Source organism: Prosopis cineraria, unplaced genomic scaffold (assembly GCF_029017545.1).
Source record: "Prosopis cineraria cultivar Desert tree isolate PC_DT_omini unplaced genomic scaffold, ASM2901754v1 PC1755, whole genome shotgun sequence".
Lineage (NCBI taxonomy): Eukaryota > Viridiplantae > Streptophyta > Magnoliopsida > Fabales > Fabaceae > Prosopis > Prosopis cineraria.
The window spans coordinates 9,521-28,284 of record NW_026557080.1 but is presented as its reverse complement, the minus strand read 5'-3'; the positions used below and the strand labels follow the sequence as shown (position 1 = coordinate 28,284).

The window sequence follows — 18,764 nt, the reverse complement described above, 5'->3', positions numbered from 1 at the left end:
TCTAATAATAGAATTAAAAATGTAACATAATTCCTAATCTCAATCTTAATACAAAGCTAGAGTTAATACTAAGTAAAAAATGTTTTAACTCCTCTTTTAATTATCAATAAACATTAATAATCTAAAAATCAACTTTCAAAATTCCAAACGAATTTCTATTATCAAAATTTTCTTTTTATTTTATAAATTCGCACATAAAATGCTTAAAAATTAAAATTGAGTCTCTAGCTTAGAATCATAATCCTATAGTCATAAAATTTATTTCTCAGCATCCCAAATAATCATCTAAACCTCAATAAATCAATATATATTTTCAGATTTAATAAAAATCTAGTTTAAAATTTGATCCATAAGCACAAAATTCAAAGATCATCAACGAATTATACTCTAGAATATTGATTATACTACTAGCAACATCAAAAACTATATTTATTCAACATAAATTCATCCCTCTTCCAAATCTTAAATTTTTTACCACTACAAACTCAGAAACCAAAGAGGGAGGATGACTAGAAAAAATTTTAGAATACTTACTTAGTCTTGAAAAACTTGAAATCACACCCTAAATATCCTATTAAAAACTCTTACATTAAAAACTCAGATCTCCCACACCAGCGACTCACGCTCACTCTGCCTCAGCTCACGCACGAAGGAAAGAATGAAGAAAGAAGGAAACAGGTGAGTTTTTATAAAAATTTAGTGGGTCTCACTTTTTTTTATTATTTCTTCTTTCCTCTCTCTTCTTTCTTTTTTTTTATTATTTTATATGTAATCATTATGCGGCCGTCGAAAGCAATCTCGTTCTTCTTCTTCTTCTTCTTCCTTTCTTTTTTTTAATACCTTTTCTTTTTTATTATAATAATAATAATTTAATAATATTTTTTTATTATTTTTAATTAATTTTAATTTAATTTTTGTTTAATTTTAATTTAGAATTATATTCTAAGTTAGATTTAATAATCATCTCCTACTAATTTGCTTACCTTTAAATATTTTTTTAAAATTTCTATTAATCTAAATTAACTATTAAAATTTAAATTGTGATGTTACAAATACTCGAAATGAAATCAATTGAAAGTAATGAACAAACAACATACAATAGGGTAATGAACAGCTTAATGTTAGTTAATAAACAACAGTATATAAGGAAACAAATAACTTATATTAATGAACTATCTTTCAGTAGGGATAACTAGTTGATTTTCCTTAGCATTTTAATTTTATTATAGTGATCTTAGACCATGTGAAATTTTAGAGTTTCTCAGCCTTTCTTTTTAATTAAATTTGGTCAAGTGATCTAAATGATATTTTTTTAGGAAAACACTATGATAGGTCCCTATAGTTTCATATCTTTTTAGTTTTTGTGTTTTCATTGTTCTTGGTCCCTATAGTTTTATCTCGTTTTGGTTTTAGTCTTTAAAATTTGTTTTTGTTGTTCCTGGTCCTTATAATTTCTGTCGCCCAAAACTTTAGTCCCTCCTGTTATTAACGTCGTCAAAAATGCTGAGGTGTAATTAACACTATTAATTATTATGCAGAGGTATTATTCTTATACTTAGCTGGTACATAACTGGAATTAAGAAACCTTACACGATCAGTCATCACAACGTCTCCTCTACCCTAGCTCTCCTCTTTGCATCTCCTCCTAAGTTCATCGATCATATCTTCTCATTATGTCTTCCATTTGAAGCAGTTAAACGTATGTCTTTGAAGTAGTCCTTTCGCTCATGTCTGCAGTTTATCTTATGGGCTAGGGAAAATAAAAACCTAATGACTTATAATTCATTGCCAACTAAGCATAAGAGTAACATCTCTACATAATAATTAATGATATTAATTACACCTCAGTATTTTTTAGGTGTAATTAGGGATTAAAACAAACTTTAGGGACTAAAGTCAAAATGACATGAAACTATAGGAATCAAGAACAACGAAAACAAACTTCAAAGATTAAAACCAAAAAGACATGAAACTATAGGGACATATCATAGTGTTTTTTCTTTTTTTTACATTCTATGGTCTCATCAAAAAGGCAATAAAATTGTTGTATTTTATTAATATTTTTAGGTACTTACTCAATACTCAATCTGTTTGTCGGTAAGTCCATGAGTGTAACATTTCTCATGAGTTTCTTGTTGATGTCAAATTGTCAATATCTATTGCATCACTTTTTTTTTTTCCTTTGACCTCATCTACTTTATCACTTCAATAATTAATATTCAAATTTAATTACCTTTTACTTAATTATATTATTTTTCCTTTAGTTTTATGGGTTAACGGACAAAAATACATTGAAATTTTTTTACACAAAAAAACACTTGTTACCTTAAACTTTTGAAAAGAGTGAAATTTTGCACTACAATTAATATGATCATTTGTTGATCATTACTTTTAAAAAGATTCACATGTGATTCTAACCATGGTCTCAAATTCTAGCTCTTCTTCTAACTTCGCATTATTGGATGTAGACAAGATTAATAGTAAATCCGGTAATTCGGGCCAAGCCCGACGAGCTAGTCCGAATTGGCCCGAAAAATTTTAGGATCGGGCTTAAAAAAATGATATTTTTTTATATTCGGGCCTATTCGGGCCAAGCTCGTTCAGGTTCGGGCTTGGCTCGAATATCCGAATAAAAAATTATATTTTTTAAAAAATATATAAAATATAATAAATATTAATTAATTCTTTAAGTTTTAGATCATTTTATACTAAAATACCATATATTTGAGTCCTAGACATCATTTAAGTTTTAAAAAAATATATTTTATATTTTTTATAAAATAAAATAATTAATTTCAAAGTAAAAAATAATTAAAAATAATTTTAAAAATTAAATTCGGGTATTCGGGCCGCTCGAAGCCCGAAAGAATTTGGGTTGAGCTTGGCTATTCGGGCTTTTCAAGGAGTTGGGCCTGTTTGGGTTTGGGCTTATTCAGGCTGGGCCTATTTGGGCTTGGTCTGAATAGGCTCGGCCCGCCCGAATTTTCGACTTTAATTAATAGTGGGTGTGAGAAGTTGGGTATGCTCACTCGTCAATTTCATCAAGTCCGTGTGTAATCTCTAGCGATTGAGGAAGAGAAGATGATTGAGTAAGAAGAAAAGCTGGAGATAACTAAGGAATAAGAGAGCCATGTGTATATATATATTTTTTTAATTTTTTAAAAATGTCACACGGTAGCCAAGTGATAGTTAAAGTTAAACACACGATTAATTAATGGTCAACATTGATGACAGAGCAAAATTACTTGATTTTTAAAGTTTCATGATAAAATTATTCTAAAAAAAATTTAAAATACTAAGTGCTCCTAAAAAAAATAATCTTAAGACATTTTTACCCTTTTAACTCCAATTTCATTACACAAAGCAACTAAGCTCTACTCAATCATTTTTTTTACCTAATTCAAACCCACTTTATCACTTCAAATAGTATATTTTAAGATGATAATGTAATTTTTATTCCTATATATATTTGAAGGAGTTATTTATTTGATCTTTTGAGATAAATTAATTTGAGTGAGCAAGTTTAAACCTAAGTCAAGCTCAAACTTAAGGTCAAGCTCAAGCCCGCTCTATCATTTCATTTTAATATTTAACGTTTTGTTAATTTATCTAAGTCATTTTTAATATTTTAAAATAAATTAATGCTGTTAAATTACACGACTGATGGAATGATATGTGATGTGACAACTATGCAGAGCGTGAAGAGCAGCTAATTTTGTCGGATAAATAGTCAATATCAACTTTATCATAGATCTTTGACTCTATCTATTTGATCACTTTAATAATGTTCAAATTTCATTATATATCTTAATTAATTAGCTCATTATCAAACAAACAAGGTCTACTATGTCTTTTTTTAAATAAAAAAATTCACTTTTATCACCTGCGCCTTCTAGTTCATTTTGAGCGGTATAGAGTTATAGACTATGAAAAGCTGTTCCAGTATTTTGTCCTATTTATAAAAATTAAATCCTGAAGTAAATTTTACAATATTATTTCAATCTTTATATTGAGTCCATCTAATTTTAAAAAAAATCAATTTATGTTAATATAAATTCAAAAAATAATAAATAATTATACTGATAAATATTTTTTTGGAAAATTTTTTGCATAAATCAAGAGCATTACCTCATTCATATTCTCTTTAATAAAATTACATCAATTCAATTAATATTTTTTTTGGGAAAATAAAAATCAAGGAGCTTTAGAGCAACTTTTTCACAAAAAATGACCAAAACATTTTGATTTTACATGGCAAGTCTAGAGTACTAAAAAGTAAATAAATTTGGGTGTAAAATGACGAGCCTGTTTGTTTATTATTTTTAAAAATTGTTTTTTATTTTAATATTTTTAAAACAAAAAAACTTGTTTGGTTATGATATTTAAATTTTTATTTTGAAAACAGTTTTAATTTTTTTTAAATACAAGAAAACCAAAACAATTTTTAACTGTTTTTATTCATTTTTTTAGTTTTTCAGTGAAAAATGGAAAACAAGAAATGATAATTGTTCTCGTTAATGACAAACATTGTAATTTTGTCTCGATAAAAAAAAAAATCACCTATCTCATAAGTTTACAAAACTATTTTTGAATTACTATTATCAAATAAGTTTTTTTTATTTGTTCTCAAAAACAAATTTTAAAATCGTTTTATAAAACAATTTTTGAAAACAAAAACTAAAAACAACAATCAAACGAGCCCAAAAGTACCTTTTTTTTAACCCCACAATCATTGGCTTCGGTAACCAATTAACTTAAATGGAAAAGGTGACCATCAAAGAAAACGACTTGTAGTATGATTAAACAGACTTTGTAACTTGATGGCTATAATATTTTAGGTAGCCAAAGGATCATGGATGCAAGCTCCCTAGGCCACCCGGCTCTTTACTATTTAAATTAGCGACCATGATTGTGGGGTTAACTTTTAAAAAAAGGGTATTTTTATCATTTTACATTTGAATTTATTTACAATTTAGCCCTCTGATCCTACAATCTAAAATTAGAATATTTTGATTTTTTTATTTTTTACTAAAAAGTTTTTCACGGGTCAATGATTGTGATTTTTTCTTAGTTTTAGTGATTTTTTTTTTTGGAAAATAGAGTGCCTTTTTAAATTCCCAGTATTTTCTCTTTTTACATCATTATGAATGAAGGGAGAGTAAAAAATATAATAAATTAAAATAATAAAAAATAACATAAATAAGATATAATTATAAAAGATTAAATTGAATTTTACCTGACATATTTTTATTAGATAATATATAAATAATGATGTGCACTATGATTATGCAATAATTTCTCTTTATAGGTGATTTATAAATAATTTGACTTTTGTAAATTTTATATTGGACATAGCATTTCACATGTTTAAAATTAATTAATTAATTTTAAATTTTAGTATCTTAATACAAATATGAAATTTTTACTACTAAAATTTTGAAGTTTTTGGAGACTGAGATTGAATTGATCTTTGAAATCCTGCACTCATTCCTCCCCTTATTTTCCACTCAATATATTAAAATATTAAAAAAAAAAATAGAATCGGAGCATAGCGCGGGTCAATTTGTTGTGGCGCGAAAGTCCTCGTGAGTCTTTGAATGATTCTGCGACAGTTAGATAAGAACTAATTCTTCGAGGAGTGTCTCCAATTATTTTTCTTTCAAACAGTATCAACTTTCCATTTGTTATTATTTCTCTCCAATCAATCATACATCGCCATGGACTTTCTTTCATATGCTATTGTTTTCTCCAATACACACAGCAAGCTTCTTCACCATCTCCTCCAGCAATTTCTCCAGAACTCTGTAAGTTTCTTCTTTTAGTTTTCGTCTCACGTTCTGGTTCTTCGCTTCCGTGGTCTTGGAAACAAGCAAAACGCCCTCATTATTTCTCAGATGTCTTCTTCTGATTTTAATTTCTGGAGGGTTTTAGCGTTTTCTGAATCGGGCAAAAAAAATCTAAATGTTTAGGAAGCAGAATTTCGCGGAAATCGAATATGACGGACGATTATAATGAAGATAGCAGCAGTAGAGAGCCATTGCTGAAGATTCGGTACTACGAGAACTGCCCAGGGTGTAAGGTGGATCGAGCCAAAGAAATGAACCGAGGATCACCAGTGAAGTATCTTTTCTATATATGGATGCTAACTATGTGCGCCAGTAAGTATTTAAGTTAACAATCTAACATTCTCAAACTTATTTTTGTCCGGTCAGAAGAATCAATGTGATCTTGAAGTGCTTCATTCATATGTTTTTGAAATTTGAACTACGTTGACCTATTTTGATCGCTATATGACTATATGTGCTACTGCTACCACATGTAGTGATTGGCAACAAGAGAAGAGGTCTTCTTTGTAGTGAAATTATGGGGAAAATGACAAGGACGAAGCGCGCCACTCAACTCCTAATTTAAGAAATGACAATTAAGGACTAAGGTTCTTTATTGATTCATAAAGAAAAATGATATGAACCAAAATGTCTCTCTGCTCGACTGAAATTTGGGAATCCAAAAATGGAGCTTTAGATAAACTGACTTTACTTTCGTTATTTACAATTAAACTTTCGATTTTTGTATTCGAATTTTTGGGCATTTTGTTGTTTTTTTAGACGTAAAATACTTTATTTTTAATTTGAGATATTTGACTGTCTTTATGTCTCTAGCAAGGTCCTTGCATGTCATTTTTCCAAAATTATAATGGGCTTCTCAACTTTGGTTGATTTGAATCGGAGGTCATTGGCTGCCTATGAAATTTAAGAAATGAGAAGTCCCTTGGTTCTTCGGTTCAGTTCAGCAGAAAAAAATTTAATTCATAAGCTAATCCTTTGATTTATATTATCTTTTCCCCCGATTTTGTGATAGCAACATATTGTTCCTTTAAATTCAAGAAGACCTTCTTGGCTTTTGTTTGAATATTATGGTGTTTTTCTAATTCTTCCACTCAGTTTGAAAGCCCAAAATTAATCTAAATCTAATTATTGTTCGTGTTTTTTCTTCCTTTCTTTTTTTGGAGAGAGGAGAAATCCTTGATGACTGATTTAAGTCACGAAATAGTTTCAAGACAAACAAAAGCTTACTTTTTCTTTTTCAATCGAGTATTTATTATCAAACTGTATATGTTTTTATACAACTATTTGGTCAAAGGTTCAACATTATCAAGTTCACTTAAAGGTAGTTCTCCCGATGTGATTTTTTCCACCCACGATTTGTGTGCATAAACTTTTTAGTCATCAGTTAGTTTGATGTTGTTTTTCATTTTTTCCCTTTCTTGTTGAGCACCTCATTTGTTTTTCTTTTCTTGTGCTTTGTACAGCGCTGCCTATAACATGTATCTTTCCATTCCTTTATTTCATGGTGAGTTTGGTTTTTCATTTGCCTTTACTGCTACCTTCTTGATGCGCTATATTATAGCCATGGATGGCAGATTTTTCTTTTTCTTTTTTGTGTTTGGATATTGTACATTATTAAGTTCAACATCAATTTTTTTTTTATGTTTTATTTTCTCCTTATTAATAAAAAAAAAATTAAGTGCCTGCTCCTTTTTAACGTGCACGTCAGGTATTGAAAGCGAGTGCCTCTTGATCCAATTTTTTTGTTATACATAGATGGGATTTTTTCCCCTTTTGGATATCCTTGATTTATTATTTCAATTTCAATTTTTCATGCTTTATTTTTAATATGCACATTAAGTTTTGAAAGCGGCAGCCACTTGCTTCAAGATGGGAACAAAATCTAGTAAGCAGTTGATTTGATTAATTTTCTTGAGGTTAATATTTTTTATTTTCCTAATAAATTTTGGCATTTGAATAAATATATTGAAGTATCGATACGTAATAAAAATCTTTTACAAGTTGGACTATTCATAATGGCGGCTCATTCCTTAAACTTTATGCAAATGCATGAGAAAATCTGTCTAGTCTATATTTACATCTTCCAATTTGTTGGTCTGTAGCTGGAGAAACTTTAGCAGATAATCCTTGTTTCGTTTCTTTTTGTTTTTTTGAAAAATGATGAACTATAAGTATACACCCCCTTCATTTCCTTCGTAGCTTGGGGGGGGGGGGGAGCAATTTTGTGCAAGCAGTAAGATTTTTTTTTTTTTTTGGGACGCCTACTAGTCTACTATTGTTGACTAAAACGGGAATTTAATTTCTTGAAATTTCATGAATGACTTACTGGTGGGATGGTTGAAAAACGTATGTATTTGAATAAGGGAAAAACTTATATACTTAGCTTTATGTACTTGAGATGCTTGTTTACAATTAAATCAAGACATGTGGATCATTTATATCTTATTTATTTTATAACAAATCTTGTCATTAAGATTATAAACACATTAAAATCCACTTGTTTTAATTTAGTTGGATGATATAGTACATTAAGTATATAGGGCTAAGTACTTAAGTGTTGCCCTTTGAATAATCCTAAATGGTATTAGTTGAAGTGCAGCTGGGTAGTGCCTTGGTAAATGTTGAGGAACATTTATCTCTAGAAGAGACCGCTACAACAAATCTCAATTCAGGCAGGCTATCAAATGGTCTAATTGATCACTTGAACTGTTAAAAAGTATTGCTTTACCTTCTACGTTCTTTATGAAATAACTCAAGAAATAAAGCTTTTGGTTAGTCTTTATAAACTATATTACTTCTTACTTTTGATCATCCAGGAGCATTCTCAATACTCCAGTGTGTAAGATGAATTATTAAAAAAAAAAAAGAAAATTACTCGCAGGTAAGAGATTTTGGTGTTGCAAAAACGGAGGCAGACATTGGCTCCTATGCTGGCTATCTAGGTAAAGTTCCTTTTAGTCCTTCCATTCCATTGATGTCTATTAGAGGGATTTATAAGATCTTAAAATGCTGATCTCCATAAGAATTATGTTGTAGGCTCTTCATTCATGCTTGGCAGAGGATTGACATCTGTAGCCTGGGGGATAGTGGCTGATCGTTATGGTCGAAAATATACTATAGTCATAGGAACTATAGTAGTGTAAGTACACTACCCCTGATTTGGATGATTTCTTTTAAGCTCTAAAATATAATAGAGAATAAAAAAAATATTGTTTGGAGAAATGAAATTATGGAAGACTTACTCCAGGCACGAAAAAGGAGAGTTAAATACATAGAAAATCGGTGATTATTTAGTTCATGTTGGGACTTTTTTCTTTTATATATATTTTGATTGTGTATTCTCTGCTTTATTTATTTTATTTTAGTTCTTGTAATGATCTTCCTATAAATAGTTCTTTAACTAATTGTATGTCAGTTTTTTGAGACTAGTTAAAATAAGGTTGTCTTGGTAGTTTCTCTCCTTACTTCATCCATTGTTTTTTTCCCTTTCGTTATGTCATTCCTCTTTACAATACCATGTCAATGAAGTTATCCATATTGATATTGATTATGATTTGAGTTCAGTGTTGTTTTTAACACACTATTTGGCCTAAGCACGAGCTTTTGGATGGCTGTTATCACAAGATTTCTTCTTGGAAGCTTAAATGGTTCACTTGGGACAATCAAGGTACCATTTATGGATGTACCAGATAAGAACAGTTTGTTGAGTGAACTGTTTTTTTTGTCATTAAAAGATAGACTATCTCTATTTGGTCCTCCAAAGTTTTAAGGTGTCATTTTACTTGTTCAAAGGATAACTTGTCTTCAATAACGTTTTCACAATAAGCATGTTAATAAATAACTGACAGAGAAGGGTGACTTTTCTTTATGAAGACCTGATGTGATCGTTAAGTGCCTAATCGTCATTTAAAACATGCACATAACAGCGCACCATGCTGTTTTGCTGCAGTATCAAGGTTGAAGATAATTGGGCATCTAATGGCCTTATTAACTACACATTAACCCATATCATCCACTTTGTTCGTTCTTTTTTTAAAGGGCTTATTGTGAGGACGGTATTGAAGATGGAAAGCTCTTTGGAGGACGTCAATGGGACATTCAAACTTCGGGAGACCAAATTGGGATTGAGTGTATCTTTTGACTTTTGAGGTCTAAAATATCAATTCACTCAAATTTTCATTTGATAGCACCAGGCCTCAATGAGAAGTTGAATTTGCATACTTGAAGTCAGTCCATCATTTTATTTTTTCTTTACAATAGCCTGTTCTGTTGTGTAACAACATTTAGTGCCACTAGGCTTTTGCCACTGAAATCTTTCGAGAAGAACACCAGGCTCAAGGACTCGCTACTGTAAGCATAGTTTACTTTGGTCTACTAATAGTTCCTATATGTACTTGTTATTTATGATAATTTGATTGTGTGATATGGTTTCAGTTCAGTTCAGCTTGGGGCATAGCTTTAGTCCTTGGTCCAGCATTGGGAGGTTATTTGGCTCAGGTACTTTTTTCCTTGCCCTGTGCAGCAAACTAGATCTTGAGAACAGGTGGCTTTTTCAGAGGGGCATGAGATGATTTTTTTGTGCTGAGAAACCCAAAGCCGAATTTCTAATGGATTAGGTGTTTATCGCTATCTACAATTTAAATTCATTGTCATCTAAAGTAATTGTAATCAACTTATCCTTGCTCTTTATCAATAGTTGGTCTCTATCTTCTTCTTCTTATTATTAGAGAGAGAGAGAGAGAGAGAGAGAGAGAGAGTTTACAGGTGTCTGTAAGCCTTCTCATTCATCATACTTCCCAAACTGTTCGTTGCATGTATGTGGAAACATGCCCAGGAGCGCACTTACCAATTGTTCTTCTAATAATTTGGAAATTTGGTATTGCAGCCAGTAGAGAAATATCCACATGTATTTCCAGAAGGCTCCTTATTTGATAAGTGAGTATACTTGGTCCTGATTTTAAATAATAACAATAGCTTTTGCTTTTGACAAAAAAAAAAAAACATTAGTTTTTTGGCTTCCTTTTTATTCAATTTTTCTTTCATTGTTCATTTTGATTTTCTTGTTGATATGCTGATATATATATATATATTGTCCCAAAACAAATGGCTCACAGGTTCCCGTTCTTCTTGCCCTGCTTTGTAATTTCAGCCTTTGCACTTGCTGTGTTAGTTTCCTGCATCTGGCTCCCGGTATGCATATCCATACAACTTGGAATGCCTATCTATATATTAATATATCTGTTGCAAACCTTACTGTTTATAAGCGATGAATAGTGTAGCTTTCTCCTTAGGTTACATGTAATGCACAAGACTTGAGGTCTAGTTAATAATACAGAGGGTAGTACAAACGGTAAAGTGTAATCAGATGCAAAAATGTATTTTTCATCCGTCCTTATTGAGCATAACTCTTTTAAATTGGGATTCATGCCAACCATGAATATAATTAGGATGATTTGTGCTCTGCCTAATTTAAGAGATATAATATAATATACTATTCATTTAAGGGATCTCTGCGTATAAACATATAATATACTAAAAGTAGAACACTAGAATTATATGTACTGTATCTTGAGCTGTTTATTTTTGTCAAAAAGTCTGCCTTCTGTGTCACCAACGGCTACATTCTGATGTTAGTATTTTCTTTGTAAAATCTGCAGGAAACATTGCACAAACACAATGTTAGCAATGAGTCCAATAAGGATGCGGAAGCTTTAGAAAATGAAAAAACAACAACAACAAACAAGCCTTTATCCCACTAGGTGGGGTCGGCTACATGGATTGCAAGACGCCATTGTGCTCTATCATTTATTAAGCTTTTAGAAATATTATTAATTAAGAGATCACGTTCAACAACTTCCAAGAGTGTTCTCTTAGGCCTTCCTCTACCTCTCTTAATCGGACTCAAAGTTATATGTTCCACTCTTCTCACTGGTGCCTCCCTTGGTCTACTTTGTACATGCCCAAACCATCTCAACTGATTTTCTACCATTTTTTCCTCAATAGGTGCCACCCTCACTTTTTCACGTATGTGCTCATTTCGAATTTTATCTTTACGTGTATGTCCGCACATCCATCGTAACATTCTCATCTCTGCTACTCCAACTTTATACTCTTGCTGTCCCGTTAGAGCCCAGCATTCACTACTATATAACATTGCCGGTCTGATAGCAGTACGATAAAACTTTCCTTTAAGTTTATTAGGCACCTTACGGTCACAAATAACTCCTTTAGCTTTTCTCCAATTAAACCACCCAGCTTGAATTCTATGCGAAATATCTCCACTAATTTCGCCATCATTTTGAATAATGGCTCCCAAATATCTAAACTTTCCACTTGAGGTATGATTTGATCTCCCAATTTCACTTCCAAATTATTTTCGAATAGTCTTTTACCAAATTTACAATATAAATATTCCGTCTTACTTCTACTCAGACGAAAACCTTTCGACTCCAATGTCCTCCTCCATAACTCAAGTTTGCAATTAACCTCTTCTCTTGTCTCTGCTATAAGAACTATATCATCCGCGAAGAGCATACATTTCGGGATTTCCTCTTGAATATGTTCCGTCAAAACATTTAAAATCAAGTTGAACAAATAAGGACTCAGAGATGATCCCTGATGTAGTCCAATCTTGATAGGAAAATCCTTTGTTTGACCACAAGGCGTTCTTATACTAGTTTTTACCCCCTCATACATATCTTGTATGGCTTTAATATAAGCAATCCGTACTCCCTTTTTTCCAACGCTTTCCAAAGCACTTCTCTTGGTATACGGTCATAAGCTTTTTCCAAATCAATAAAAACCATGTGTAGATCTTTATCTTTACAACGATACTTTTCCATTAATCCCCTTAGTAGATAATTGCCTCTGTAGTTGATCTACCTGGTATAAAACCAAATTGATTCTCAGAAATACTTGTCTCCAATCTCAACCTGTGCTCAATTACTTTCTCCCACAATTTCATTGTGTGGCTCATGAGTTTAATCCCTCTATAGTTAGTACAATTCTGAATATCTCCTTTATTTTTATAAATAGGAATTAATGTACTTCTCCTCCACTCATCAGGCATTTTCTTGGACCGTAAAATCACATTAAATAATTTAGTTAACCATCTCACCCCTTCTTCACCTAAACATTTCCACGCTTTAGAAAATGAAGTCACAGAAAAAAACAGTTCAGAAAAGTGGAAATATCCTCCTGAATTGGCCCTTGATGTCATCCATCATTGTTTATTGTGTTTTCTCGCTGCATGATATAGCTTATACAGAGGTATGCATCTTACTTAATATTGGGTCGATAGTAAATTGTTCAAATATATCGTCCATCATGAAATACCGTTCTATAACTTCCTTAGATATGTCTTTCTTAAATCTCTCTCGATATTTTTACATATGGCTAAAGACGATCGGTTGAACTCTCTTAACTAGTTCTTCTAGAGTGGCCTTATTTGCACATGTTTAAATCACTTTAATCAAATTCTACCATTTTCTCCTTGATAGGCACCCCTAGTGATAAGTGTCTTACTAGAGGCAGCTCTTTATGGGGCTGAAGACAATTTACTTAACTCTCTTATCCAACGCCTCTAGGAGCTTTCTTTGCAAATCTCTAATCAATTTCTTACCATTTTCTCCTTAGTAGTGCCACACCAATTTTCCTTGACATTGATCTTAACATTCTCATCTTTGCTATCCCTATTTTTGGCCATTCTTGCCTCTTCAATGCCCAACATTTCTTACCATTTTCTCCTTAGTAGGTGCCACACCAATTTTTCCTTGACCACATATTGATCTTAACATTCTCATCTTTGCTATCCCTATTTTTTGGCCATTCTTGCCTCTTCAATGCCCAACATTCGTTAACTAAATAGCACCAATGGTCTTATAGCGACTCACTAAAACTTTCTTTTGCGCTTTGTAGTTATTTTGCAGTGAAAAATAACTTCCTTTTAAGCTTGATTCTTGAAAAATGCTGTGATTGATTATCAAATCGATACTCCTTGACACAATCTTTGAAAAAGTTCATGTAGCATTGAATTGTTAATGAACCCGTCCTTGTGGAGCAAATGAGGTTCTTGCATTTTTTTCTTGAGGCTATAAGTTAGCACTGTTTTACTTTCTGCAGGTTTTCTCATTATGGGCTGTCAGTCCTCTAGAGCTGGGGGGTTTGAACTTTACAACGGATGATGTTGGTGATGTTCTTTCAATATCAGGTTTATCCTTGATGACAATGAATTTCCAGATATATACATTACTGTTGTAAATTGGACTTACTTCCTAACCTTCCAACCCCAAACATTATACATAAACATAACCGCTTGCATGAGATCCTATATACTATGCATATCATGTAATCCAATCTTGTTGAGTAAACTTTTTGGCCAAAAAAAAAAAAATCTTGTTGAGTAAATTTCAGTTATTTAATTTTCAAACGTTGGTAACTAAAGAGTAAGATGCTTTTAGACGATTACCTGAACTTTGGTATTTTGTTGAGAAAATTTTGATGAAGTTTCTTTAGTGTTTCTTATCAACTTCTTCAAAGAAAACATAACTTGCAGTGCAAATTTTAAAAGCGTCAATCACGTAGTGCTAGACTATAAATCAAATTGTTTGATAAAATTGTTTTTGACTGAACCTCTTTTATGAATGTAGATTTGTTCAGACTTCCTTGATACTCATACAAGAAAAATCAGCAAGTACAACATATATGAAAAATTCAACTAGTTTAAGATAGAAAAGATGTGCACTTCAATGATATAATTGTGTTTTCTTGCTTCCCATGTATTGATGTATTTATCACGTAGAGATTATGCTGATTAGCATTGAACATTGGTCAACTGGTTAGGATTTGCTCTTTTGCTCTGTCAAATCTTCCTTTATTCACCTATGGAGAAAGCATTTGGACCCATTAATCTTGCTCGCATTGCAGCGGTGAGCTTTCACTATCATGCAATAGTTACTGTGATGCAGCATTTTCCTTGTCAGTATTTTTTAATCTCTACCATTTTTTGGGTACCACGTGCAGGCTTTATCCATCCCTCTCTTGCAAAGTTACCCTTTCATAGCGATGTTATCTGGCTTCACACTGCATCTAGTGATAACTATTGCTTCCGTCTTTATGTTATGTTTCCCTGTAAGTGCATCTGTTTCTTGATTTCACCAACCAGATTGTTACATCGAGGGGTTAAGGTGAAGTAAAATGGCTGGCATAGAATAATCTTTATAGGTTGCCAGAAAATTAACACAATAAATTGTAGTTGCTTGTATAAGTATCATGTAATGGCATGTCGTGTCTAACACAAGTTTCTGATTGTTTGACGATGATGCAACTCCTCTTTTGAAGTGTTCATGCTTCATAAGTTGTACTTTTTCAGTATAAAAGAAAAGGAAAAAATAGAGAGAAGAGAAGAAGGCGATTGTTGTCTTAACATGTAACAATGCCAAAAACAGCATACTATCTCCTTCACGAAACATATATCTACATAATGATCTTCCTGATTGTTAATTTTTTTCTTTGCCAGACAATAATTGATACCAGTTTATTCCTTTTGCAAAACAGAGCAGTGGTAAATTCTTCATGTTCAGTTCATTATTTAATGTTACTTTTTTCTTCCTTATAGAAGTTATGAGATCATCATGATTGAGTTGGGCTAATATGGTTGTTGATTGGGGAAAAAAAGGAACAACACCAAAGAGGAGCGGCTAATGGTATTGCTATGACAGCTATGTCACTTTTCAAAGCAGTTGGCCCTGCTGGAGGTGGAGCAGTGTAAGTGTGCATTTATTTCTTTTTCCCTGTTTTGTTTTTTGAATGGATTTTCATTTTTAGCCCCAAAAAAAAAAAAGTGCTAACAAAGGTTAGCTCAATATCGGTTGGATCAAGCCACATTGACCAAACGGTCTGTGGTTTGATTTCTTCCCCTAATGATCTATGATCTGCAATCCTATGTTGGTAGTCATATACCAAGTTCTCTGCATGTTGCCTTGGAGCTAGAACAGCTTATTTACTTTTTTCGTCAACCAAAAGGTTTTTATTTCACCAAAAAATAAAGAAAAAAAATTGTAAATGTGAATTGGTGGGAGGTTTTCATTAATTAACCTGAGACTCTATGGGTGATTTTAAGTCCAGAAGTCTTTTACCGTTGATGTTCTATGTATAATCTGTTAGATTGATCTGATTCTTATCTGTCTGAAAGTTGCTAGGTTCTTTTATCATATTTCTAAAAGTGCCAGTTCAAACTTTCTGTTGTTTAAGGAGAATATATCTTAAAGGAACAATCTTGGTCTTCTTTTGCTTGGAGAGTTTTTAGAGGTTATAATGAAAATGGAGAAACACATTTCTGTTAACATGCCTTCTCCATAACATGCAAATGCAATATTTTATGGTAGTGTTTGGATTGACAGATTTGGATTTAAATTTTATATTTGAAATCTTATATTTTAAATTCATGTATTTAAAATCTTTTGTTTGTGTAGTTTAAAAATTTTCAAATAAAAAAGATAGATGGGTTGAGATTCAAAACAAAAATGAAAAATAGAAAAAAAGTTTATCTTTATTTTTTAATAGACAAGAGACTAGAATGAAATATAAGAAAAAAATATGAAAGTTATAGAGACATTAATAGTGGAAACACGAAGAGAATGACATGTTTGAAGTGACTGAAATTTCAAGTAACTAGGGTATAGAGGAAATTTGAAATTACAAGAAATTGCAACAAGAAATGGATTTGAATTTGAATTAAAATCCAAATTCATGAATTTTGTTGTATCTAAATGAGGGATTTAAACTAAATCCAAATTCAAATCTAAATTCTTATTAATCCAAACGTGCCATAAAACTTATCTGTAGTTCACTAATTACGATCTTGGTCGATGCAGATTAACTTGGTCGCAAAAGCGGTTAAATGCTTCTTTCCTTCCGGGTATGGTGCTCATTTAATCTTTTGTGCTGCACTCTGTTTCATATTCTGTTTCAAGACTTGAAAGAGTGAGGGAAAATGCTTAGGTACATTGCTTTTTTGATTTTCGAGATAAAGTTCTTGAATGAGAAAATAAAATGCATACATTTTTTACTACTCAACACCATGTCATGGAATATGGCATGCATCTCTTATTTTATTATTAATTAACACCGTACACATCTTCCTTTCTTGTAAATCCCATCCATATTTACTGTAAAACTATGGTGAAAAAAATATCTAAGTTAATCCGTTGTTAATTGAGTGTGTTGTGGGCCTGTTGACAGTAGTGAAAACTTTTTGGCGGTGCACCTCTGCCTAGGTCTGAGGCTTGGGTCACTTTTTCTGTTTGGTTTGATTTATTTTTTTTAATTGTTATTTTGCCTATTAAAATACAAATTAATGAAAAATAAATAAATATAAGCATAATTACATTCAATTTTATTAAAATCTTTCCCAATTAGGACCTGACATGGCAGGCACACAAGTTAATTGGTGGTAGATTTTTTTTTTTTTTTTAATGATCTGCCAGAGAAAGTTATTTGTTAATGAAGAATCATGAGAAGCTTTATTTTGTCTCAATAGTCTTAACTTTTTCAATAAAGAGCCACTTCATATTTAGGCATTTGATCCCCCCTCATGTCTCTATTCCTTTTTTAATTAGTCTTCTAATCGCTTAATGTCCCGTGCAATGCGCGGGCTAAAAACTAGTTTTTTCTTATTTCTCACATCTCTTTAATAGTAAAAAAAAAAAAAAAGAAATCCGCATGGAAATGCACCAGATCCATTCCCATATGTCTTGACTGCATATATTAGAATATCCATCCCTTGTGTTTCATAGAAGTAGCTCAGTAGCTGCAATTCTGTAAGCTTACTAACGTTGGGACATTTAACCACAGGTACTCATTTGGTGTTTTTTGTGCTGAACCTAGTGGAAGCACTGGGCCTGCTGATGATGTTCAAACCATTCCTGGCTGAGAAAAAGACAACCCCATCACAGCGGTCATAATGATGTTAATAACATGTTTCATAACCATGCAGTGATGAAGCAATCATCAATCCTGAGATATTTTTGTGAAGGGGATGCTACTGGCTAATTAATAGGACCAATATATATATATATATATATATATGCATGCATGTACCAGCCTTTCCTGCGGATTTCTGGTATGTTGTTGGTCATTCCATTAGAGGTGCACATAGGCAGGGTTGGGTTGGACAAGACCCTGCCCGATGCCCAGCCTGAAGAATGTTTTGCAGCCTGATGCCCAGCCCTACCCGTAAAAATACTCTATTAATTTGGGTTGGGCAGGGCTAGTTGGATAACTTTGGACCGCTTAACCCATCAAATAATTGCACTGCTCATAAAATCACAACCCTTTTGATTATTTCAAAATAAAACTATCACAAATCAACAATAATAACCCTATACATCAATTCAAAATAGCATCCATAAAATCATAAATTATAAATTCACAATAACAGCCACAATATCCAATTATCCATAATTCAACATCTAATTTGAAATCTAAAACTACCACAAGTCTTGACACAATATCAATTTATCCATAATTCAATTCAAAATAATAGCTATAATCTAAAATAACAAAAGCTTGGAGCATCATATGAGAAATAACAATTTTAAAGAATAGGCTTCAATTTACAAAAAGCCTCTTCTCAATTCTCAACTTGCATGAATGGAAGAGGAAAAATGCGTCATAACTAAATAAAAAAATTGTAAGAACATACATGAAAAATTAAAGCAAAATGGAAAACAAAATATGAGAGAATTAACAATAATATATAAGTTTGTTAAAAAAATTAACAAGAAATCATAGAAAAGTTTGCAAGAAATTAATAAAAAAATTAACAAAAAAATTATAAAATATTGGGCTGGGCTAAATGGGCAGGGTTGCATAACTTACCTGCTGCCCAGCCCTGCCCGCACATTGCTCAGCCCAGAC

General features: G+C 31.8%; 1 protein-coding gene across 2 annotated transcripts; it reads left to right on the top strand.

Annotated features, from left to right (window-relative positions):
- The first annotated feature begins 5,663 nt into the window (after positions 1-5,663).
- On the top strand, positions 5,664-17,970 carry LOC129300804 (protein ZINC INDUCED FACILITATOR 1-like). 2 transcript variants are annotated; one of them, XM_054939405.1, is made up of 19 exons: positions 5,664-5,804; positions 5,970-6,158; positions 7,310-7,350; positions 8,728-8,788; positions 8,883-8,985; positions 9,411-9,513; positions 10,143-10,196; positions 10,281-10,343; positions 10,732-10,781; positions 10,961-11,036; positions 11,504-11,585; positions 13,009-13,115; positions 13,968-14,055; positions 14,688-14,773; positions 14,868-14,975; positions 15,364-15,408; positions 15,523-15,611; positions 16,721-16,764; positions 17,700-17,970. In XM_054939405.1, the coding sequence occupies exons 2-19, from the start codon at positions 5,996-5,998 to the stop codon at positions 17,807-17,809; spliced, it is 1,473 nt and encodes a 490-aa protein (XP_054795380.1). In that variant the 5' UTR covers positions 5,664-5,804; positions 5,970-5,995; the 3' UTR covers positions 17,810-17,970. The 2 variants fall into 2 exon arrangements, with proteins under 2 accessions (XP_054795380.1, XP_054795379.1); XM_054939404.1 differs by lacking the exons at positions 11,504-11,585; positions 13,009-13,115.
- The last annotated feature ends 794 nt before the right edge of the window (positions 17,971-18,764 follow it).